At 38.1% G+C, this 24482-nt stretch overlaps 2 protein-coding genes across 2 annotated transcripts in view; one reads left to right on the forward strand and one right to left on the reverse strand.

The window, feature by feature from the left end:
- Positions 1 to 24482, forward strand: part of LOC134821959 (uncharacterized) — a 103336-nt gene that overhangs the window by 73432 nt on the left and 5422 nt on the right. The gene's annotated exons all lie outside the window — the stretch shown is intronic.
- Positions 1 to 24482, reverse strand: part of LOC134821961 (hypoxia up-regulated protein 1-like) — a 45823-nt gene that overhangs the window by 13815 nt on the left and 7526 nt on the right. The window contains exons 6-20 of the mRNA XM_063832793.1: positions 24190 to 24298; positions 23688 to 23806; positions 23214 to 23298; positions 19885 to 20078; positions 19513 to 19638; positions 19187 to 19273; positions 7046 to 7125; positions 6547 to 6703; positions 6269 to 6374; positions 5938 to 6054; positions 5462 to 5620; positions 5255 to 5327; positions 4898 to 5044; positions 4549 to 4655; positions 4272 to 4365 (exon numbers count right to left, since the gene is read on the reverse strand). Coding sequence (XP_063688863.1) covers positions 4272 to 4365; positions 4549 to 4655; positions 4898 to 5044; positions 5255 to 5327; positions 5462 to 5620; positions 5938 to 6054; positions 6269 to 6374; positions 6547 to 6703; positions 7046 to 7125; positions 19187 to 19273; positions 19513 to 19638; positions 19885 to 20078; positions 23214 to 23298; positions 23688 to 23806; positions 24190 to 24298 — 1760 coding nt within the window. The remainder of the gene's footprint in view (positions 1 to 4271; positions 4366 to 4548; positions 4656 to 4897; positions 5045 to 5254; positions 5328 to 5461; positions 5621 to 5937; positions 6055 to 6268; positions 6375 to 6546; positions 6704 to 7045; positions 7126 to 19186; positions 19274 to 19512; positions 19639 to 19884; positions 20079 to 23213; positions 23299 to 23687; positions 23807 to 24189; positions 24299 to 24482) is intronic.

The raw sequence follows: 24482 nt of genomic DNA on the forward strand, positions 1-24482 counted from the left end.
TAATGACTTAATTATCCACAAGAAATAACTGATTATGAGATTATTGTTTAAGAAACTATTGGGTCACCTAATGCGGGTTTTGACTCAGCGGGTAATTACTCCTACCCTTTTTAACTGCGGCAGTGAAATCCCGGCCGTAGGCCGGGTTACACTAGTCACCTTAATAACACCAGAATGTGTGTGTGTGTGTGTGTGTGTGTCTGTCTGTCTGTCTGTCCGTGTGTAATTTCCGGTCGGTTATACAAAAAAAACGGTAAGAGTTACGGGACTGATTTTTTCGGTATAGTGTCGACAAAACTCTGATGAAGCCCATAGGAAATTTTTTTTAAAATCGGCCGGTGGTAAGTGGTTTTATTGATGGTTTTGTACCACAAATGTTACATAAAGTTGCTTGAGCAGAACGGCAAGAGTTACGGGGCCTGCTCTCTCTTTCTCTCGCTCTCTCTCATTACTGTGTAATATGTTATCTGCTGCATTTAAGTAGCGTCATAATTGGATTAGCCCGGAAGATTTGCTGTAATGTTATATAATACCTTAAGCTTATTAGGGGAGGGAGTACTGTTAGTGTTTGGGGTCTGTTTGGACTGCAGAGAGAGAGAGAGAGAGAGAGTTCATACGACAATGTTATGCGTGTTTTCAAATATAATATGCGGGTGTGGTGCGGAGTTAACAAGGGTTAATTTCTATAACGATTTAAATAAAAATAGAAAGCGGTTCAGGACGGGAGTGATGAGGTGTAATACTCGGTGTTCAGACCTTATGATCATGGAATGTGGTGCCTAATAATGATTAAATTATCCACAAGAAATAACTGATTATGAGATTATTGTTTAAGAAACTATTGGGTCACCTAATGCGGGTTTTGACTCAGCGGGTAATTACTCCTACCCTTTTTAACTGCGGCAGTGAAATCCCGGCCGTAGGCCGGGTTACACTAGTTATTATTATAACATCAAAACATTAGCTCTACTAGCAAGCAAGCCATATTCAGGCTGCAGTGTTGCAAGTAAAGTCTACCTTAACTCTTATTTATAGCCCTCCTTTCTATTTAAAGTTTAGTTTCACTCTGATGGAGAGCACCTGTTCTCTACGGAGCCAAGTTCAGTTTAATCTGAAGCCTCTTGCTCCTTTCTTCTCAAAGGATATATGTTTACAAAGTTAATTTCGGTTGTAACCATGATACAGTTAATAATGAGGGCGGTAATTAGAATTACAAAGGAGTTAGAGCTCCAAAATAAGATCAAGTTTTGAGCCCTACAGATAGAATTAGTTTGCAAATTATCAATTGATATCAGGTTCCCGGCCCAGTTCTCTTATTTTCTCTCTTCAAAGGGAATTAATATGTCCTGATGCTTCAATGTTATTTCCACAGCTGCCACAATGTTCTTAATTCTTTGAATTAAAAAGTCGAGTTCTTGTACATTGGATACTTCTCGTCCTTTCTCTCATGAGATAGTATCTACTTAACATCTGCACATTCTAGACGGGGAAGCTTTCTTTATTTCTATTATCAGGTTATTGTTGATACTGTATATATAATGATATTCCAAACTCAACATTAGCCACTAATAGACCTGTTATAAGGTAGCTCTTCAAATATGAAATAGACATGAAGGATTAAACAAAAGATGGCTGAGGGCCAACAAGACCGTTTTGTCTGAGAAACAAGGTTCACGTGGCAGCGCGTGGCACTGAACTCGCCAGAGAGCCAGAACATTTGCCTCAAAAGTACCTCATGCCCCTATTAGATGCATTACCCCAGACCTTAGTTCAAGTTCCTGTATCTCTATCCAGCACTCAGACTCATTCGTGCTTTGTACAAATTGTGTAATTTGTTCCCTCTTTTTTCTGCAAGGATGCGGGAACGTGGTCCTTGCATCCTTTTATTTTGTAACTTAGTGACGACACTTAAAATTTGCTATTACCATAATAAAACGGGGATAACATTTTGTTACGTTCATAGTATCTCAAATTTTGTCAGAGATATTAAGAGTACATACCTTAGATACAATTGTGTGCGTTTACTTGAAACTGATCTCAGCTCAATGCACTACTTCAGTATCACTATGTCACTTTTTTATCTCCTGTTTGCCAAAACAGGTGCTGGTCATCATAACGAGTAAGGACATGAAACTTGCACCACTTGTTGGCTGATAGTTGATACCTAGTCTATCATGTCTGAGTATTGTAATCAATTCTTTAGTCTGACATTTATGACAAATATCATATTATGTAATATTTTATGCGGGGATTTGACGAATTTTCTAACTCAACTAAATATGCTGCTGTCTTCTCTCTAAGTCTCTAATCTGATTTTAGTCTGCTCTTTAAAATTTCGGGCTGCCAAGTAGAAAAAGCTGCAAAATACCCTTTGAAATTTCTAGCGACCGCAAATAATGTCAGCAGAAGAATACATGATGCCTGGAGACGGTAGACAAGAGGTCCCTGTGCAGATTGAGAAGTTTGTCCAGCAACGAGGATTCCTCATTGCCTTTGCAGTCATTGATTTCGTTCTGGGAGTCGGGAGCGGATTTTTGAATGGTAAGAACCTTGAAAATATTTAATTTTGATGATGAGTCTCAGCAGCAAATCAGTAATCACCCGGTGATCTTGTACAATATCTTATGAACTCAAAGTAAACCATACATTTTTTCAACACAATATCTTGAGAAAATGATTTCCTAAGTAACAATTACACCTCTCCCAGGTGTCTCTGTACTGTACTACAAACAAAAGCTGGGACCTACAGACAACATCAACCACCTCCTCTACTTCACCCTCTCCCTCTTCGGTGTCCTGATCTCCTGTGGAGCCTTCCTCCACATCTTCGTCCTGATCTTCACGCTCTACTACGACCAGGACACCCTGAACATCCTACTTCCTACATCCTACATCCTCATGATAACCTCCACCTACACTTCAGCTCTGATAAATGTGAGCCTGGCTGTGGTGAGGACTATCAACATTGTGAACCCCCTCCAGAGGATCAACAGGAAGGCTGCTATCATCAGTATATCAGCGTACTGGCTGCTAACAGTTACCGTGGCTGTTGTGGATGTCGCGTTTTGGAAGAGCGGATCTAGCATTGGACCAGGGTATGAGTATTACTACACTTTCATAAACATGTCCAGTTGCTATGGTATCATATCTCTTCTCCACACTAAAAACTTACTCCACCCGTTTATCGTAGCCAATCACAAAGCCCTCTTCCCTGTCCTTATATGGGTGATTCCCTGTGTTATCCCCTCTGTTTTCTGCCTCGTCTCCTCCTCAATACAGATCTTCTCTCTACGAAGAAGGAAACTCCTCCGACAAGAAGACCAGATCCACAGCAAGGTTACAATAACAATCCTTCTGCTAACAGTAACCTTCTTCATCTGCAACACCGTTAACTTCACCTACGTCTTCCTTATGTCGTACGGAGAGTGGATTGGGTACAAGGTGTTCCTCACCCTGTACGTGGTTACCAGCATGGTTCCCTTCATCAACACCCTGGTGAACCCCATCATCCTCGTCTCCAGAGGGCATCTTCTCAGGAGGTTCTTTGTGGGGTTCCTAAAGAGGAGGAGGAGGCTGACGAGCGGGGAGGTGTTGTTGGAGATGGAGTGTGTCCAGGGGAGGGAGGACTTGAAGATTGAGCATCCTGTCACTAGACAGGAGACTGTTGAGAGCTTTACAAGGACATTCAGTAGATAGTATGCTAAGTATGACGATAAAATATGCTGATGAAAACATGCTAAATATTCAGGTGAAAATATGCATTCAGTTGAACTTTAACTTTATTTGTCAGTGCCATTTGTTGGAATTTGAACCCTTTTAAAGACTGAAGGCGAGAATTTTGCCACATTTTTCAGGTTGGGTCAAGACTTATTTTATACAAATTATTCTGATTGCCGATTTCAATTACAGCGGTAATCGCTAATATTTATGCTCAATTCGTGCATGAATGATTCTAACTATGTATCATTTATTTTTTATCTATTACCGTAAGTTGGACTTATTATTCATGGTCTGTGCGTCTCTCAGTTACATTTCATAAATTACAGAATCCCAGTTGCTTAATTATAATCTTTATTGAGATGGTTATTACAGCGGATCTTAGGGGTACTGCTAGGGCCGAGCCCGAAATTATAATTTAACGGTTGTTCTAAATATCAAAATAATAAACAGATAATCTCAGATTGAGTTTAAGACAATCAACTTATTTATTTGCCTGATCAAGTAAAAATAATTGAGTAATTAAATAATGATTAAGTAATTAAATAACTGACCAGCGATGGCGGCAGGACGTGCTTTCATCTCTTTAACTCTGTTAATGACGGGGTCACAGTAATCTTCTAACGTAGCCAACCTTGCGTTAAACACCTTCAAAAAGGTGAGTAATTAGTAATTAGTATCTAATTATCAATTAGCTTCGTGCCACTGCAATTGTGATATATCCTCTACCTACACTGTCGGAATTTTTTCTATTAATTACAGATTGAAATAATAACTAATTAAGTAATAGTTAATCTCTAAAATAGTATTTATAATTAATTATCTAATTACCACGAAAGTTTCACCCCAACTGTCCTCTTCCAGCCAGTCTGTCTCCTTACTCAGTGCCTCCTTCATCTTCTCCATTTCTTTAGGTGTGCTGGCTGCTATGTACACATCTACATTGGGAGACGTGGATTTTAGCAGTCGCAGTTATGAGTTACACATAAAGTGACATAATGAAAAGGAGCTGTAATTTTGTAGGACCTTTTCCGAAGAAGAAATAACGACTTAGTCACATCTCAGGTGACAAAGAAAATGTTGATATATCGTGTAAGATGTTCTAGTTAAAAAGAGCAGAAGTCTGAAATGGGCATATTTTCTTAGTGAAGTGGATTGTATCTAATAGATAGAAACTAACCGTCATCCTCTAACAAATCCTTCATGTTGATAACGAAAGATTCCAGGCTGTTCCTCGCCATTTCGGGGGCACGTTTATCATCATCTATCTTCTTCAAGGCTGCTAGTTTTTCTTTGCTAGGTTTTGTGTCAGCCAAAATGGGGATTCCTGGTAAAGATCAGGGTGTCAAACATCAGAGCAGTGACTTAAATAGGCAAGTGCCTATTTCCTTCACATATTCAAATAATATCTAGGTCATATTTGACAGAACAAAACACAATCTAGTTTCACTGGTTCATTTTATACATTCATATTATTTAACAATGAAATATTATATACGTAAATGTATGTTCAAGTTCAGGATTGTTTACAACTTACCGAAATGGATAGAATCCAGTTTAAGGATTTCTTTAATAGTAACAGGCTTCTCCGGAACAGCTTCAGTTTCATTCTGATGAAAATTTTATTTCACTGACATGATTGAAATATATTTAATTACTAAAAATTACATTGTGAGAAGAGTATCTGTATAATCGCTGAATACCGTGTTTGGACCTTGCAATTGTTCTCTAACTAAACAAGCACCTTAGCATCTTTTTTGACCTCCTCTTTATTTTCTTCGGTTTTCTTCTCTTCCTCGGGTTTCTTCTCTTCCTCGGGTTTCTTGTCCCCCTCGTCTTTCTTCTCATCTTCTTTCTTTTCTTCTCCAGCCTCACTTTCCTTCTTTTCACCTTCCTCATCACTCTGGTTAAACAGGACGTTAAATTGGAAACTGTTGTGTATAAGATGAGAAAGTTAGTAAATTACAAGTTAAGTTCCGTTGCCGGTAACAAGACATAAAAGAGCAAAGCAAAAGTTAAACTGAAACAAAACCCCATAATAATTGCTTGGGGAAGAAAAAATGTACGGAATGTCGAGGACAACCTGTTTTTTAACATCTGTTAAGCAAAAACCTTACATATTTACATATATTTACAGCGTATATACATATATTTACAGCGCGGGGATACGAAAGGTACTGCATGTAATCATGCAACTACAAAATCAATAGTACAACATACGTTTCCACCGAAGAAATTAGAGACGCTATCCATCCACCCAGGCTCCGTTTTGTTAGCCACAATGGTCTCGAACAGTGCTTCTACTGAGTCAACCGAGATTAGGCCTGACTCGTCCACCTGTCAGTCAAAAAGGTTACTAACAGGTTACTAACAAGTTATGTACTGGTTACTAACAGGTTACTAACAGGTTCCTAACAGGTTACGAAGGATTATCTTAGAAAAAGCTGTTTCCAGGATTTCTTAGTCATTACGGTGCAGTGATCACCATTACCATCTCGATAATTCAAATTGTTTCGTGGTCAGGATACAGAAAACATTTTTTAAGACATACCAAGATGTGAGCCTTGATTCCTTTAGCGGTTTTGTCGTGATGCTGGTTGAACACATCTTTAACTCCCTTAACGTTAACCATCATCAGTGGTAGAGAACCAAACTCACTGTAATTATATAGTTGGTCAGATATAAGGTAAAACTAAAAGGGCTCAGAAATCTGCAAATTACGACTTAGGAAAAACCTGGTGAGATTCCGCAAGAAAATCATGAAATTATACTTGTACTACTTAACTTTTTTGTAAGGCAAGAAATACTATAAAATAAAGACACGCGTACTTGGTCTGTTTCTCAGATAGGTAATCCAGGTTACCGTAGCTGACGTTAAAGTGGAAGTCGTCAGAAAACTTGGTGTAAGTCATGGCTTTCTTCTGGGGGAGTCCGTTGTTACGGTAATACAGCTCCTTGTTAACCAGTTTAGTCTCTGTTACTTCGCCTGGGAGGTCATTTAGATTTATTTATTTATAAATTAAATTTATGCTATATATATGCATACTGTATATAGCATCTTTTTATGCTATACATCCTTTTATGCACTATCTTTTTATGCTATACATAGCATGAATTTTTTGCTATATATAGCATAATTCATGCTATGTATAGCATACAAAGATGAAATAATGAAATGATCAGGGTTTGAGAGGAATTTGCGGCTGCAGTCCGCAATCGGTTATACCATAAAGTTTCAATCAGCAGAAGTAACCCCAGCAAAATGTTGTGTGTAGGGCTGTATTTGTATAAGAATTGCTTAGAAATATGTTTTAAAATAAAATGTAACCTTCTTCGTTGAGAACAAGTTTGTTGAAGGAAACAAAGAATGGGAACTGGTTGGCGTCTCTCAACTTTATCTGTTTCGTTCTGAAAATTATTATATAATAATATATGTAATAAAGGTCTAGTATATAATTATTTTTAGTTTTAGAATTTATGACACTCGTTACTATCGGTTTTCAATTCAACCTCATAAATATACATAAATACCCATACCTATTCTGAGATCGGACGAAGTAATACTAATAGGTAGTTATAGGTATTTTATAAGAAAGCAAAAGTGTTGAGAAAACAAAAAAACCTTAAATATACATAAATATGCTACACCTATTTTGTCTTTGAAATCGGAGGGAGTAATAGGTATTTATGAGGTTGATGCCCCCCCTCTCCGTTAGATAATTCTTTACCGATTATGTGGAACACAAAAGAACGCTCTACCTTAGATATCTCTTTGTTGATTTTTTAAATGAATCACAAGGCGCGCCGACACTACCTATTGTTTCAGTTTGATCTGATACCTTTATCGATACCCCCTCTTAGTCAACACCTATTTTGAAATCGGAGGGAGTAATAGGTATTTATGAGGTTGATGCCCCCTCTCCCCTCTCCGTTAGATAATTCTTTACCGATTTTGTGGAACACAAAAGAACGCTCTACCTTAGATATCTCTTTGTTGATTTTTAAAATGAATCACAAGGCGCGCCGACACTACCTATTGTTTCAGTTTGATCTGAAACCTTCATCGATAGTGACGATACCCCCTCTTGGTCAACAGCTGTTGTTCAAATTACAATATTTTGTTGCGCGGTTATTATTTAAGGATATTATTTAAGAATATTGCGCAGTCGTATTTTCTTCAAGTCACAGATTGACAACCCATACAGAAATTAATCTGTGGTCTTATGAAAATATGATATCCGGGCGATGCTTTTTGATAGTTTTTTTAGTTGTTGTTTTGAATGTTGATGCCCTTCTCGGCTCCAATCACCCACAAAAACCTCCTTCTAAAGAAAAGATAGTAATATCTATTGGACTGTACAGAAAAAACGCTCTTGTTCTGCCGGATGATGGATTTGCAGATTCTATGTGCTTAGATGATGCTTTTTATTTCATGCATATTAAAAATACCACCTCAAACAGATACGATAGACTTTATTATTTGGACCAAACGAGGGACAGAGACAAATTACGTCGATCCGTCCACAATTATACTTGCCCCATGACAATGAATATTGGCAATTTACGTTATTATGATGTGTCAAACATTTATGATTATCTAACATTGGACAAGACAAATTGGAAGTGTTTGATCCCCAAAAGTTATGTCTGTGATGGTTACTCTAATTGCCTAACTGACGAGTGTAGATGCGGAAGTAATACTACTGAGAACCCTGTCTTCTACTGTGCTCAACAGCCTGGATGTGTTACTTTTCTACAGGTAACGAATACAGTTTTCTTATAACATTAGTTGTGTTAATCATCATAGTTATGACATAGTTAATGGTATTGGTTATGACATGGTCAGGATTATAGTCTATGCCCAATATTAATAGGGAATAAACCAATGTTACAATTTTGCTCAGGGTAGAAGTATTTACCCGTTGAGTCAAAACCTGCATTAGATGAGCAATTCTATTCGTTTGTATATATTACCGTGTAATATATACCAACACTACATAATATGCAGTAATAGGAGAGCGAGCGAGGAGGGAGAATATGTGAGCCATTTTATCTAACATTTGCAGTACAAAACCATCTATTAAACCACTTTCCACCGACCGATTTGAAAAACCTTTACCATTTGGCTTTGTCAGTTTTGTCGGCACTTTACCGACAAAATCAGCCCCGTAACTCTTACTGTTTTCTTGATAAAGCCGCTCGGAAATTACACACGCACGCACACACACACACACAGAAAACACACATTCTGAGATTATTGTTTAAGATACCGCATTCTCTGATATTGTTTTAAAACTCTACCTCCGAAAACAGGTTTGCGATGACGTCATGAACTGCTTGGACGGGAGTGACGAGTGTCTCTGTCAAAACCATGTGCACGTAAAACTTAACAATCAAACGATATACTGTGTCTCAGAAAGAATCTATTGTACAATATTTTTTCCGGACAGAATTATCTACCAAATTCATCCCCAAGTCGATTGTAGTGCTCACAACCTTAGTAAGAATAATTTCAATCCAATCGAATTATGTATGAGGGAGCATTTTTCAATGCTGTTCCAGCTTTCAGACGCCCAGATAGTTGATCTTTGTGAACAAAATTGCAGCAGTTTCTTTAAACAAGACCACTGGCCTAAGTTTTGCAAGCTGTTGACCCTGAGTGTGCATGGGTTTCCAGAACTATCGTGTGAAACCATAGGAGCAGAGGCCGAGGGAGTCTATCGTAGACCCGGCATGGAATCGATTTGTGATGGTAAAGCAGACTGTGTGAGTGGGGCAGATGAAGAAGGATGCCCAGGCAGATTCTACTGCTATAATAATTCGAACAGCTTGTCTACTCTTACCAAAACAAAAATGTGGGTCCCAGCGCATAAGAAATGCGACCAAGTGAAAGATTGTCCAAACAGCATGGATGAGTGTAATCTTGACTGTGATCTAGATAACATAGCTTCTCCAAAATCCCTCATAAAATCATACGCTCTTTCATGTTTAAATGTCATCTTCGGATTAGCAGTTTTGATACTAAATGCAATGAACGGATATAAAGCAATGAAAAGTACTGCCTCTAATTTAATCGCAAAAACTGATAGACTTCTGTGCATGCAAATATTTGTATATGACTTTATTATGGGAATCTATCTCTGCTTCATCGTGGTGGCATCTGTCGTTCTCCGATACAAAGGAGACTATTGTGTACTCTCTGACTGGTGGAGGTCGAGTGTTTACTGCGATATTTTGGGGGTGATTTTCTCTTTTTCAACTCACGGATCTCTCTTGATAGTTTCTCTGATGAGTATTGTGAGAAGCATCCAGTGCACTGTGTCATTTATCAGGATTCCTTACAAAGCCATTATTTTACTGTCCTGCATCATTTTCATACTTAACTTGATTCATGCAATGATTCCTGCAGTAAAGCTCCCCCAAATTGAGCACATCTTCAAATCGAACATTTTTTTGCTCAACATTGCTGAAAATCCGCTGTTGAGCTCCTTTGATGAACAGCACATAGCAGATGTGTACCACACATTCATTTCAAACCAGACTACTAAGTACACTACAACGATGCTGAATGAATTAAAGCAAATAACAAGCATGCCTGAAATCTTCGACTTTACAGTAATTGGATATTATGGAACCACACCGATTTGCATACAAAACATATTCCAAGAACAGGAATCTTACCGAGCTTATAAAATTGGGTATTGTACTGTCATATCCGTACTGTTAGCTGTAGTTTCTGTATCGTATATTCTAATAGTTGTGAAGCAAAACAAGTCAGCTGCTACCGCACAGAACAACCAGGGAGATCATCAGCAAAACAAAGACCTTCTCATAAAGGTTTCCTTGATGATTGGATCTCAACTGGTAAGCTGGGTGTCCCTAATGATAACCGCTAACTATTTCTTTGGCGCCGACGGAAGTTCTGCACCAGAATATGTATTTGAAGTTTTCGCCCTGTTTGTGATGCCTATCAACAGTTTACTAAACCCAATATTTTACAGTGGTATGTATAAATATGTCAAGCAGAAAGTTTCATATATTATCAGTGCTATTAACAAAAGACTCGCTCCACCTGACCAACCAGAAGAAAATGAAATGAACAATATCAATCCAACTTAACAGACTATAAGCTAAGTAATGTCGTTCATTACATATCCTGGCCCGATGTTTTGATCCAAAATATGTAGCTATTTTTAATTAAATATGTTCACTAAAATTGATAGCCCTTGCGGTTCTGTACCGTAATCGAAAGTCTTACAATTTTGTAGTTAAAAAGATTAAGAGAAAAGAATTTCTCTAAAACTCACACTATTGAGCAATATCCGCATATTTAATACTAATATCCGCATATTTAATACTAATATCCACATATTTAATACTTTAAATAGGATAGAGACATCTTTATTTTATCAAGGGAAACGCACATTTATATTTATGTGCTAACCTGGCCCGCAGTGAGCGTGGCCAGGTTATCATTATGTGTTTTATGACCGCAGACTGCTAAGCTGTTAAATTTTGAACATTATAAACCCGTTGCAAAAGGGATATTTAGCTATTTTCAGTGTTTAGTTTTGTTAATTTGTTAGTCAGTTCTTTTACATAACTTGTCCAGCCGATGTAAAACCTTTATTTATTTAAAACCAATATAAAAATATCATAAAAATACTATAAAAAATGTTATAAAACTGTTGCAAAGGGGATATTTAGCTATTTTCAGTGTTAAGTTTTGTTAATTTGTTAGTCAGTTCTTTTACTTGTCCAGCCGATGTAAAACCTTTATTTATTTAAAACCAATATAAAAATATCATAAAAATACTATAAAAAATGTTATAAAACTGTTGCAAAGGGGATATTTAGCTATTTTCAGTGTTTAGTTTTGTTAATTTGTTAGTCAGTTCTTTTACTTGTCCAGCCGATGTAAAACCTTTATTTATTTAAAACCAATATAAAAATATCATAAAAATACTATAAAAAATGTTATAAAACTGTTGCAAAGGGGATATTTAGCTATTAATATTTTCAGTGTTTAGTTTTGTTAATTTGTTATTAAGTTGTTTTACTTGTCCAGCCGATGTAAAACCTTTATTTATTTAAAATCAATATAAAAATATCCTAACATTATACGTACTATAAAAAATGTTATAAAACTGTTGCAAAAGGGATGTTTAGCTATTTTCAGTGTTTAGTTTTGTTAATTTGTTAGTAAATTGTTTTATTTGTCCAGCCGATGTAAAGCCTTTATTTATTTAAAACCAATATAAAAATATTATAAAATTACTATAAAAAATGTTACATACGGCGTAACATGTTCCTCCATTCCACTCGCTTTAGAGCCAACTGTTTTACTGCATCTCTGCTGATGTTATCGACACCAGCCGCATCCTCGAGTACACAGACCATCCAGCCTTTGCGGGGTCGTCCTCTCAATCTCTTTCCATAGTTTGGTTTCCAATCCAGTAAGAAATTGGGAAACCGCGTCTCTGGCATTCTGACAACATGTCCGTACCACCTTAGTCTAGCCGCACCGATGAAAGTTTCGATTATAGGGATTATAGACTTAATTCCAGCACGCCTGGGAACTTCTTCATTGGAGACATGGAACATGTTACGCCGTAGGGCGTAGAAGAGATGTGTGTGATGCAGGCCACTCCAACGACTAGGAGGAGACCTCTTCATGTAGCATGAATGTATAAAAAATGTTATAAACTATTGCAAAAGGGATATAAGCTATTTTCAGTGTTTAGTTTAAATTTTAATTTGTTAGTCAGTTATATTACTTGTCCAGCCGATGTAAAGCCTTTATTTATTCAAAATTAAAAAGCAAAATAAAAATATTATAGAATTACTATAAAAAATGTTATAAAACTATTGCAAGAGGCCAGAGGGATATAAGCTATTTTCAGTGTTAAGTTTAAATGTTAATTTGTTAGTCAGTTCTTTTACTTGTCCAGCCGACGTAAAACCTTTATTTATTTAAAACCAATATAAAAATATCATAAAAATACTATAAAAAATGTTATAAAACTGTTGCAAAGGGGATATTTAGCTATTAATATTTTCAGTGTTTAGTTTTGTTAATTTGTTATTAAGTTGTTTTACTTGTCCAGCCGATGTAAAACCTTTATTTATTTAAAATCAATATAAAAATATCCTAAAATTATACGTACTATAAAAAATGTTATAAAACTGTTGCAAAAGGGATGTTTAGCTATTTTCAGTGTTTAGTTTTGTTAATTTGTTAGTAAATTGTTTTATTTGTCCAGCCGATGTAAAGCCTTTATTTATTTAAAACCAATATAAAAATATTATAAAATTACTATAAAAAATGTTACATACGGCGTAACATGTTCCTCCATTCCACTCGCTTTAGAGCCAACTGTTTTACTGCATCTCTGCTGATGTTATCGACACCAGCCGCATCCTCGAGTACACAGACCATCCAGCCTTTGCGGGGTCGTCCTCTCAATCTCTTTCCATAGTTTGGTTTCCAATCCAGTAAGAAATTGGGAAACCGCGTCTCTGGCATTCTGACAACATGTCCGTACCACCTTAGTCTAGCCGCACCGATGAAAGTTTCGATTATAGGGATTATAGACTTAATTCCAGCACGCCTGAGAACTTCTTCATTGGAGACATGGAACATGTTACGCCGTAGGGCGTAGAAGAGATGTGTGTGATGCAGGCCACTCCAACGACTAGGAGGAGACCTCTTCATGTAGCATGAATGTATAAAAAATGTTATAAACTGTTGCAAAGGGGATATTTAGCTATTTTCAGTGTTTAGTTTTGTTAATTTGTTAGTCAGTTCTTTTACTTGTCCAGCCGATGTAAAACCTTTATTTATTTAAAACCAATATAAAAATATCATAAAAATACTATAAAAAATGTTATAAAACTGTTGCAAAGGGGATATTTAGCTATTAATATTTTCAGTGTTTAGTTTTGTTAATTTGTTATTAAGTTGTTTTACTTGTCCAGCCGATGTAAAACCTTTATTTATTTAAAATCAATATAAAAATATCCTAACATTATACGTACTATAAAAAATGTTATAAAACTGTTGCAAAAGGGATGTTTAGCTATTTTCAGTGTTTAGTTTTGTTAATTTGTTAGTAAATTGTTTTATTTGTCCAGCCGATGTAAAGCCTTTATTTATTTAAAACCAATATAAAAATATTATAAAATTACTATAAAAAATGTTACATACGGCGTAACATGTTCCTCCATTCCACTCGCTTTAGAGCCAACTGTTTTACTGCATCTCTGCTGATGTTATCGACACCAGCCGCATCCTCGAGTACACAGACCATCCAGCCTTTGCGGGGTCGTCCTCTCAATCTCTTTCCATAGTTTGGTTTCCAATCCAGTAAGAAATTGGGAAACCGCGTCTCTGGCATTCTGACAACATGTCCGTACCACCTTAGTCTAGCCGCACCGATGAAAGTTTCGATTATAGGGATTATAGACTTAATTCCAGCACGCCTGGGAACTTCTTCATTGGAGACATGGAACATGTTACGCCGTAGGGCGTAGAAGAGATGTGTGTGATGCAGGCCACTCCAACGACTAGGAGGAGACCTCTTCATGTAGCATGAATGTATAAAAAATGTTATAAACTATTGCAAAAGGGATATAAGCTATTTTCAGTGTTTAGTTTAAATTTTAATTTGTTAGTCAGTTATATTACTTGTCCAGCCGATGTAAAGCCTTTATTTATTCAAAATTAAAAAGCAATATAAAAATATTATAGAATTACTATAAAAAATGTTATAAAACTATTGCAAGAGGCCAGAGGGATATAAGCTATTTTCAGTGTTAAGTTTAAATGTTAATTTGTTAGTCAGTTCTTTTACTTGTCCAGCCGATGTAAAACCTTTATTTATTTAAAACCAATATAAAAATATCATAAAAATACTATAAAAAATGTTATAAAACTGTTGCAAAGGGGATATTTAGCTATTAATATTTTCAGTGTTTAGTTTTGTTAATTTGTTATTAAGTTGTTTTACTTGTCCAGCCGATGTAAAACCTTTATTTATTTAAAATCAATATAAAAATATCCTAAAATTATACGTACTATAAAAAATGTTATAAAACTGTTGCAAAAGGGATGTTTAGCTATTTTCAGTGTTTAGTTTTGTTAATTTGTTAGTAAATTGTTTTATTTGTCCAGCCGATGTAAAGCCTTTATTTATTTAAAACCAATATAAAAATATTATAAAATTACTATAAAAAATGTTACATACGGCGTAACATGTTCCTCCATTCCACTCGCTTTAGAGCCAACTGTTTTACTGCATCTCTGCTGATGTTATCGACACCAGCCGCATCCTCGAGTACACAGACCATCCAGCCTTTGCGGGGTCGTCCTCTCAATCTCTTTCCATAGTTTGGTTTCCAATCCAGTAAGAAATTGGGAAACCGCGTCTCTGGCATTCTGACAACATGTCCGTACCACCTTAGTCTAGCCGCACCGATGAAAGTTTCGATTATAGGGATTATAGACTTAATTCCAGCACGCCTGAGAACTTCTTCATTGGAGACATGGAACATGTTACGCCGTAGGGCGTAGAAGAGATGTGTGTGATGCAGGCCACTCCAACGACTAGGAGGAGACCTCTTCATGTAGCATGAATGTATAAAAAATGTTATAAACTGTTGCAAAAGGGATATAAGCTATTTTCAGTGTTTAGTTTAAATGTTAATTTGTTAGTCAGTTATATTACTTGTCCAACCGATGTAAAGCCTTTATTTATTCAAAATTAAAAAGCAAAATAAAAATATTATAGAATTACTATAAAAAATGTTATAAAACTATTGCAAGAGGCCAGAGGGATATAAGCTATTTTCAGTGTTAAGTTTAAATGTTAATTTTTTAGTCAGTTGTTTTACTTGTCCAGCCGATGTAAAGCCTTCATTTATTTGAAACCAATATAAAAATAACAGGGTCTGCGTATTACCTATTAAGACTGCTAGTCCCTCTACTAGTCCCCCTACTAGTCCCCCTAGTCCCCCTACTGCTAGTCCCCCTAGTCCCCCTACTGCTAGTCCCCCTACTAGTCCCCCTACTACTAGTCCCCCTACTGCTAGTCCCCCTGCTAGTCCCCTACTAGTCCCCCTAGCCCCCCTACTGCTAGTCCCCCTACTAGTCCCCCTACTACTAGTCCCCCTACTGCTAGTCCCCCTGCTAGTCCCCTACTAGTCCCCCTACTACTAGTCCCCCTACTGCTAGTCCCCCTAGTCCCCCTACTGCTAGTCCCCCTACTAGTCCCCCTACTAGTCCCCCTACTACTAGTCCCCCTACTGCTAGTCCCCTACTGCTAGTCCCCCTAGTCCCCCTACTGCTAGTCCCCCTGCTAGTCCCCTACTAGTCCCCCTACTGCTAGTCCCCCTACTGCTAGTCCCCCTACTGCTAGTCCCCCTGCTAGTCCCCCTACTAGTTCCCCTTCTGCTAGTCCCCCTACTGCTAGCCCCCCTGCTAGTCCCCCTACTAGTCCCCCTACTGCTAGTCCCCCTGCTAGTCCCCCTACTAGTCCCCCTACTGCTAGCCCCCCTACTAGTTCCCCTGCTAGTCCCCCTACTACTAGTCCCCCTACTAGTCCCCCTACTAGTCCCCCTACTACTAGTCCCCCTACTGCTAGTCCCCCTAGTCCCCCTACTGCTAGTCCCCCTACTAGTCCTTGCGCAAGAAGAAATGTGTCCGAATCTTATTTGGGGACTCGGAAGCATTTAGCGACAAGTTTAAAACTTGTTCTCGTAGCAGGCCAATCGAGTGCAGTATAAACAAGAAAGGTCAAATATCCAATGAATCAACTATACCTCACATTAAACCGCGTTCTATATGTATCAGCTTGAGGAAGACTGGTGATAAACAAGCAAGGCCACATCGCTGCCAAATTCTTGGGGCAGAATTCCACTCTAGAGAATCAACAAAACCTATTTTCCAATCTAAGGAACTAATGACAGTACATAACATATATAGATACAGATGCATTACTGAAACAATGAAGATAGTGAAGATTCATCAGCCCATATCCATGTATAATTCTCTCTTTAAGAAGTCTGAGCTCAGAGATGACAGATTTGTGACACCACACTCATCTCACAATTTCGCATATAAAGGGGCAAATTTATGGAATAGGTTTCTTGAGCAGTCAAATGCACGTGGTAAAATAGGTTCACTAGGTTCAATTAAATCCCGATTGAAGCTTTCTATCATGAAGGCTCAACACCAACCTGACAATATTAACTGGCAGGACTTAAACTTCAACACTTTCCTATGAAAAGACCCCCATTTATATTTATATATTTTAGATTTTACACCTGTCACTCACATCATATATGCACCACAAAAGAAAAAAGATTCATTCAATCATTACATTATACACTCACTCCACCACACATGCACACAAAACATTAAAGCAGGTTACACGAGGGTGTAACGTTCACTTTATCCGAAGGGAAAAATAATACTTTACGTAACGCGCGATTTACGTCTTGGTAGCTAAATTATTCAAGTGCTATTTGTCAGAGCGACACAAATGCGCGAGCGCTTGCGCGGCTCGCCTATCCAACACTCTTGTTTACATCGTATCAGGCAATGGTTCAGTTTAATTATGGTAAGGGCACAGCCTGTCAAAAACCCTTTTCTCATGATCCGTCGACACCGCCTGAAGGTGAATGCATAATAACGGATCATGAACGTACGGAATCAAACGTTAATAAGCTTGCAGCTTCCGATGAAAATGTATTCAACTTTGTGTTATGCTTGAATTGGTTTTGGACCTCTTCAATGCTTTTAATTTATTTATTATTGTTATTTGGTATTATGAGCTGATATGTATATATACATACGGTATCTAAAATTAAGCGTATAGCGAGCATATTTAACAATTTTTTAAGCAATAATGTATTGCGAGCAGCTGTAACTTAAATATCGCATAAAAATCATATAATTATAACACAAAACTAAAATTTTATTGGAATCTAGGTTAAACTAAGATAAAATTAATATCAGCCCCTTCGCCACTCTCAGCAGTCAACCAGGGCTCATAAAAGCTTAACAGCACCTGGGTCCGTTCACCAACTGTGCTAATGTGAGTGGCGGTGTGGTAAAACCCATTATAACAGCGTGAATATTTCTCAAATATAAGCGCGCTAGCTGCTAGCATACTTGTATCATTTAATTTTTAATCAAATTTATTCGGATATATATTTATTGATTATGTATTGAATTGGTGATAAATAATAAAATTGTCTTTTCTCAAAAAAAATTGTCTTTTCTCAGTCCCCCTACTAGTCCCCCTACTACTAGTCCCCCTACTACTAGTTCCCCTTCTGCTAGTCCCCCTACTGCTAGCCCCCCTGCTAGTCCCCCTACTAGTCCCCCTACTGCTAGTCCCCCTGCTAGTCCCCCTACTGCTAGCCCCCCTGCTAGTCCCCCTACTACTAGTCCCCCTACTACTAGCCCCCCTGCTAGTCCCCCTACTGCTAGTCCCCCTACTACTAGTCCCCCTACTGCTAGTCCCCCTACTACTAGTCCCCCTACTGCTAGTCCCCCTACTACTAGCCCCCCTGCTAGTCCCCCTACTAGTCCCCCTACTGCTAGCCCCCCTACTAGTTCCCCTGCTAGTCCCCCTACTACTAGTCCCCCTACTAGTCCCCCTACTACTAGTCCCCCTACTACTAGTCCCCCTACTGCTAGTCCCCCTGCTAGTCCCCCTACTACTAGTCCCCCTACTGCTAGTCCCCCTGCTAGTCCCCCTACTACTAGTCCCCTTACTGCTAGTCCCCCTGCTAGTCCCCTACTAGTCCCCCTACGGCCTATTTCCTTGCAGATTATCTGCTAGTCTGCTATGGTTTCTGGCTGTGGGCCCTACTGCTAGTCCCCCTACTGCTAGCCCCCCTGCTAGTCCCCCTACTAGTTCCCTTGCTAGTCCCCCTACTAGTTCCCCTTCTGCTAGTCCCCCTACTGCTAGCCCCCCTGCTAGTCCCCCTACTAGTCCCCCTACTGCTAGTCCCCCTACTAGTCCCCCTACTGCTAGCCCCCCTGCTAGTCCCCCTACTACTAGTCCCCCTACTACTAGCCCCCCTGCTAGTCCCCCTACTGCTAGTCCCCCTACTAGTCCCCCTACTGCTAGTCCCCCTACTAGTCCCCCTACTGCTAGCCCCCCTGCTAGTCCCCCTACTACTAGTCCCCCTACTGCTAGTCCCCCTACTGCTAGTCCCCCTACTAGTCCCCCTACTACTAGCCCCCCTGCTAGTCCCCCTACTGCTAGTCCCCCTACTGCTAGTCCCCCTACTAGTCCCCCTACTGCTAGCCCCCCTGCTAGTCCCCCTACTGCTAGTCCCCCTGCTAGTCCCCTGCTAGTCCCCCTACTGCTAGCCCCCCTGCTAGTCCCCCTGCTAGTCCCCCTACTACTAGTCCCCCTGCTAGTCCCCCTGCTAGTCCCCCTACTGCTAGTCTTACCTGAAGACAGAGCTGGAAGAGGCCGCCATAAAGGCACTGCCCATAGCTGCTGCTTCGTCTGTATTGATATACTTGTGCAACTCTTTCCTGAAGTGGAGTTGCATTGTTCATGACGTCATAATAATGTTTCGGTGATGTCATAATGACGCCATTATATATTTTGATGACATCATAATAACATATAATTGACGTCAAATCAGATCGATAGCAAATTTAACAAGAGTAGAAATGCTTTATAGAAACACTTTTCTAGGATCCATGATTACAAAATAAACATAATACTTAGAGAAAAGAGTTACAACTTTTTCAGGAAAACAAAAACTCACTGTTCAGTAGCCTTTAGTATCTGTTCCTGTATCTTAGGGATCCTAGTACCGCCACCGAACAGTACTACTTGTTCAATCTCCGGTTTTGAGATCCCAGCTGAGTTAATAGCGTCCAAAAACGGTGCTCTGATAAGGAGAGTAGTAGTTGGATTAATATTGAAACTCTGGTCACTTCCAAAATATCTTCTAAAATGATGTACAGACAAACTTGATGAAAAGTAGCTGAAAATAACTGAAAGTAACAGAAAAGTAACTTTAAAATAACTGATAAGCAACTGAAAGTAAACCAACTAAAAGCCCAACTGATTAGTCAACCATCAGACGTACAAACTGTTAACTTTTTAAAATTGTCCAATTTTAAAGAAAACTCACTGGAAACGTGGGAAGATGTCAGCGAACAGATTCTCCATGTCTTCCCGGGAGATCTTGACTCTGAAGTCCTTGTCTTGGTGCAGTGACTCTACCTGGGCGTATGTATCGTGGTTGGCGCTCAGCACTGTTTTTACTTTTCTAGCTTCTTTCAGTAGCTTCTTCATTGCTCGTCCGTTTTTCCTCACGTCTGATAGCTGAGGAGATAAAGTTTAGATTTAAAAGTTTAGATTTAAAAACAAGAATTAGTGAGATAAAATAGAATAAAAAGTAGAATTGGTAGGATCAGCGCAATTTCGCCGTTAAATCGGGGTGAAAATGTACGGGGGTACGGCAGTGAGTGCCAGTGACGAGGGCCCCCTCTCCCCTCTCGTTCAATGGATGGTGATGATTTAAAGCATCTAATTTAGGAATTTTAGGTGCCATTTAAACTGTACATTCGGATTTCGCAACGTAAATTTTTACAGGGTCTTTTAACTGTTTGCAACGAATTTGAAGCCGGATATCTTATCTACTTCTCAATGCTAACAGGTGCATTATATGGATGTACGTTGCTCACGAGGATCAGGGCGTAATAAGTATTGGTCTGGCTGACCCTTAATCCTCATTAATAATGAACGAGTTTACCGGGTAACTCAGGAATTGAGTGCTGTAATCCCTATGATTACTATTATAGAAGGTGCCATTAAAACGAGCCAGCTGACGGTTTGATTTTATCATATCTTTTATCTAACCAACGATTTTGGATGTTCGGACTGAATAAATTTGTAAATCAAGCTAAGTAATTTATTAGTTAGCGTCATTCATCTGATATCAACCGGTTTTAATCTGATCTATAATGATTATAAAAGTAAGAGTTTATAAAGATAAAGTTATTTAATTTTGCCTGGGTAGTGGTCATCCTCTATTTGTGATTTATGCCTCCAAATCAATCGAGGTTCATTTATAATTTCCTCTTATTTTACAGCTGTTGTTGCACATTGCATGATCAAAGATCCTAAAATCCATCTTTAATTTGCGTCTCACATCATCTTCTGTGATGAATCGGACATGTATTTCTCCTGTCACGTAACATGTTATTTAAACAGACATAGCAAGTAACAATTAATTAAGGTTCAGTAGATTACAGCAGATGGTGATCTTCCTGATTTCCGTATTGGTGCTGGTTGCAGTTTCAGATACATCTGAAGGTATGCGTTAACAATCTGATATTGAAGATTTACCACTATATTATAAATTATTACTATCAATTATCAACAGTGTTCTAACCTAACCTAGGCAGCTTTTAGTAACGACTAAGGAATGGTAACTCCAAACTTTGTCTCCCAGGACCGTTCAAATTACGAATAACAGTGCTCAACATGACGTCACCAAAACTGGTGATTGGTCAAAGGCACTAGAAATCTCACTACAATCCATGCCTCGTCTTATTGCCTTCAAAGCTTATAACTCAAATAATAATGCCGGGGTTCTAGCATCACTATCCGATAAAGATGGAAAAGATGTCGCAGTTACAGATTCTAAATGGAGATGTTCTGCCATACACGAGGATGGTTGGGAATAGGTACAGTTCCGTGAAAGTTCTAACGACTGGAGTAATGCAGTGATCATAGCTAATCATGGGGAGGGGCCATGGGCATGGAAGGGGCCACCGAATGAGTAAGTAACCGAAAAAACGTGCAATAATACAAATGGCGGCATTTATAGACATTTTCTCTTACTTTCAGCACAGTAATTAAAATACGCTATTATTTTCAAGGTTCGTTGAGGAAATTTCTAAGCAAGCTAAGTGGATCTGGATTGGCGAAGATAACAAACGCACTGTCTACTGTCGTTTAACTTCGAATGCAAGTAAGTGTAAAAGTTTCAAATAAAAAATCAAATCATTAATTTCTGGGTTGAGCATATTGGGTATTAAACGTTTCTCTGTAAGCAATCTCATAATTCCCATCCCCTCCCCAACCTCCTACCACAAAAATCCCGAAATCCTTGATAACCTTTCAACTAAGATATAATCTGAATCCCGGTCCGAAGTCCGTCGTCCGTTGCATAGTTTTATAGCAGATGGTGACGACTGACGAGATTCAGTCTCCAGCCAGCATCAGTTATAGAGTTTGCTTAACCAATTGGTTGGTCTATTGTGTTTGAAATTGAGGAAGATTTATAAGCTGTCGTTTGCAGTAAGCTGTAGTTTTATCAATTCCTGATTGCCATATTTCTTTTCTTCATAACAAGGTTCACTTTCTTTGGTAAATTGCATTTTAAGAAGTTATAGCTGTAAAACTCAAGATGATCACCGTATTATAGGTAATCAGTACATCTTATCCGGTAAACGTACTGTAGTGCGACACGTACTGTAGTTCGAAACCTGAAGGTTGACAAGACCGTACTGTAGTGTGACACCAGAACCTGTCATATTTTCAAGTTCAGGTCAGATCCTATCCTTGTTATGAACCATTAAGTGATTCGTCGGGTCGGTCCACGAATGTCGAAGTGATCCATTTTATCCAGGTGTGACACAGACAGCTGTGACACAGGTGTGACACAGGTGTGACACAGACAGAAACATGTCAACTAGCTAACCTGCCAGATTTCCCCTTCCGATTTCTGCAGAACTAGGATATCAGCTCTATTCCACCAGGTAACTAATTCCTAGAGCTCTGAAGTATATTGGACTTCATAATTTGTACACTGATTGCCAGATAGGCTATTGGATACCATAAAATTGTTAAAACTAAGACTACTTTTCTTGAGGATTTAAGTCCTTTGTTTAATAACTTAATTAGTGATTGAACATGATTAGTTTGGCTGGCAAAGATTCTGACGAAATTGGTCCCCTAAAACTACACCATTTTCAGAGTAACATAAAGTCGCAACAGAGTTAGTTTGTCTTCAGAACTCATCAGATTTCACACTGCCAGCTTCTTTTCAATTCCAAACACTTGATTGGTAGACTATTATTAAATCCGGACTAAGACAATGTCAAATAGCTAAAATGTTTTTGAGGTAAGTTTTTCATGGGATTTGTGTTTACATAATTACCCAGTACAGGTCTCACAACCATAATATTATGTTAATTAACGTGTGCCTTGGTTAATTAATTTAATTAATTATTTAAAATCAGTACACAAGTCACGGATAATTGGACAATGCCTTGCCCATTTTCTAAAAGTTTTCAATTTATGGGGCTTTTCAACATCAAGCATTAAGCAACCAAGTGTGCTTGCTCAAATAAAGACCCACAAAATGTTTAAATCCCATATACACGGACAAGAGTCCACCCAATTAAAGTATAATTATAGAAATTAAAATTAAATTTAAAAAACTTTTACCTTAGGATACTTTTCAGTGAACTTGTTAGCTAAATGCTCCCTCAGTCTCAGATCCATTTCATATGATCCCAGACCTCTGTCATACCTGAAACCACGTTGTATTATGAACCAAACAAAAACTCTCAGAACTGACGGATAATTCTTCAGTTCTTATATTTTTCTCATTGCCTCGCCCCTCCCTCCCTTTAAATATATCGGGTTGCGAAACGGAGATGACCATTGACGAAGTTAACTGATATCTTGCTCCAAGAAAATTTGACTCTGAATAAAACGTTGTGCACCAGTGGTCCAGTTATGTATACATTTTGTTCACTGTAACGACCTTTTTTAAGATTATAAAAAAATAGAACGGCTGATATATTATATGCATGATAAAGTAGGACAACAAAATATTTAATATTCACAAGAAATTATCAAATTGCTAAACAAATAAAAGTAAAAGTAAAAGCAAAAGTAAATAAATATTATAATTACCCAACTCCCATGACTTGTACAGTATTTACCAACTCCTTGGTGACTTTGTCCTTGACTTGGGAGTAACTGACAACAGCAGCTGTGGTAAACTGAGATCCTACGGTCGCGAATAATACGATCTGGGGAGGACAAAATGTAGTTAAGTTATTATTAATAAAGTTATTACAAGTATAAAATGTACTTAAGTTATTATTAATTAAAAGTTCTTAACAAGGGATAGTTAAAAACAACGCCCAAGTCCAATCTAATATCTATCCCTAAAATAAATGACTTTTTATGTAAAGTTTACGTAACTGCTCAATAAAGTTAAGTAGTTAGGTATTATATTTGCCAGGCAATATGAGATGAGTTATTATCCAAAATAGATACTACGCACATGAACCAAGCTCATAAAAACCCGCAACATTAAACATAATATCCGAGCGAGAAGAGAAAGGAATATATTGCCTGCCAACGCACAGTCCAGTATGAAAACTCTTTTTGTGTTCAATGTTTTACTTACCATGGGCTTTTCAGTCATTTTGATGTTTCTGAAGACTGCATATTGCAGTGATATAGCTGAGGTTGTTGTCATCAGCTGCATTACTTGGACTCCAGCTATTTCCGCTACACTGGAGGGTCATTTGTTTAACTTCTTCTCATTAAGGGATACATAAACTTTTTACTAAGATCGTGGCACATACCTAACAATTAGCTTCTCATTTAAAATTAAATGTATATAATATTGCTTTTGTAAGATTAACAATTTAAGAACTTTTCTAATCTAATCTACTATATTATCTACATTCCAAGACA

The sequence above is a fragment of the Bolinopsis microptera genome, chromosome 10 (assembly GCF_026151205.1).
Source record: "Bolinopsis microptera isolate Bmic1 chromosome 10, MBARI_Bmic_1.0, whole genome shotgun sequence".
Lineage (NCBI taxonomy): Eukaryota > Metazoa > Ctenophora > Tentaculata > Lobata > Bolinopsidae > Bolinopsis > Bolinopsis microptera.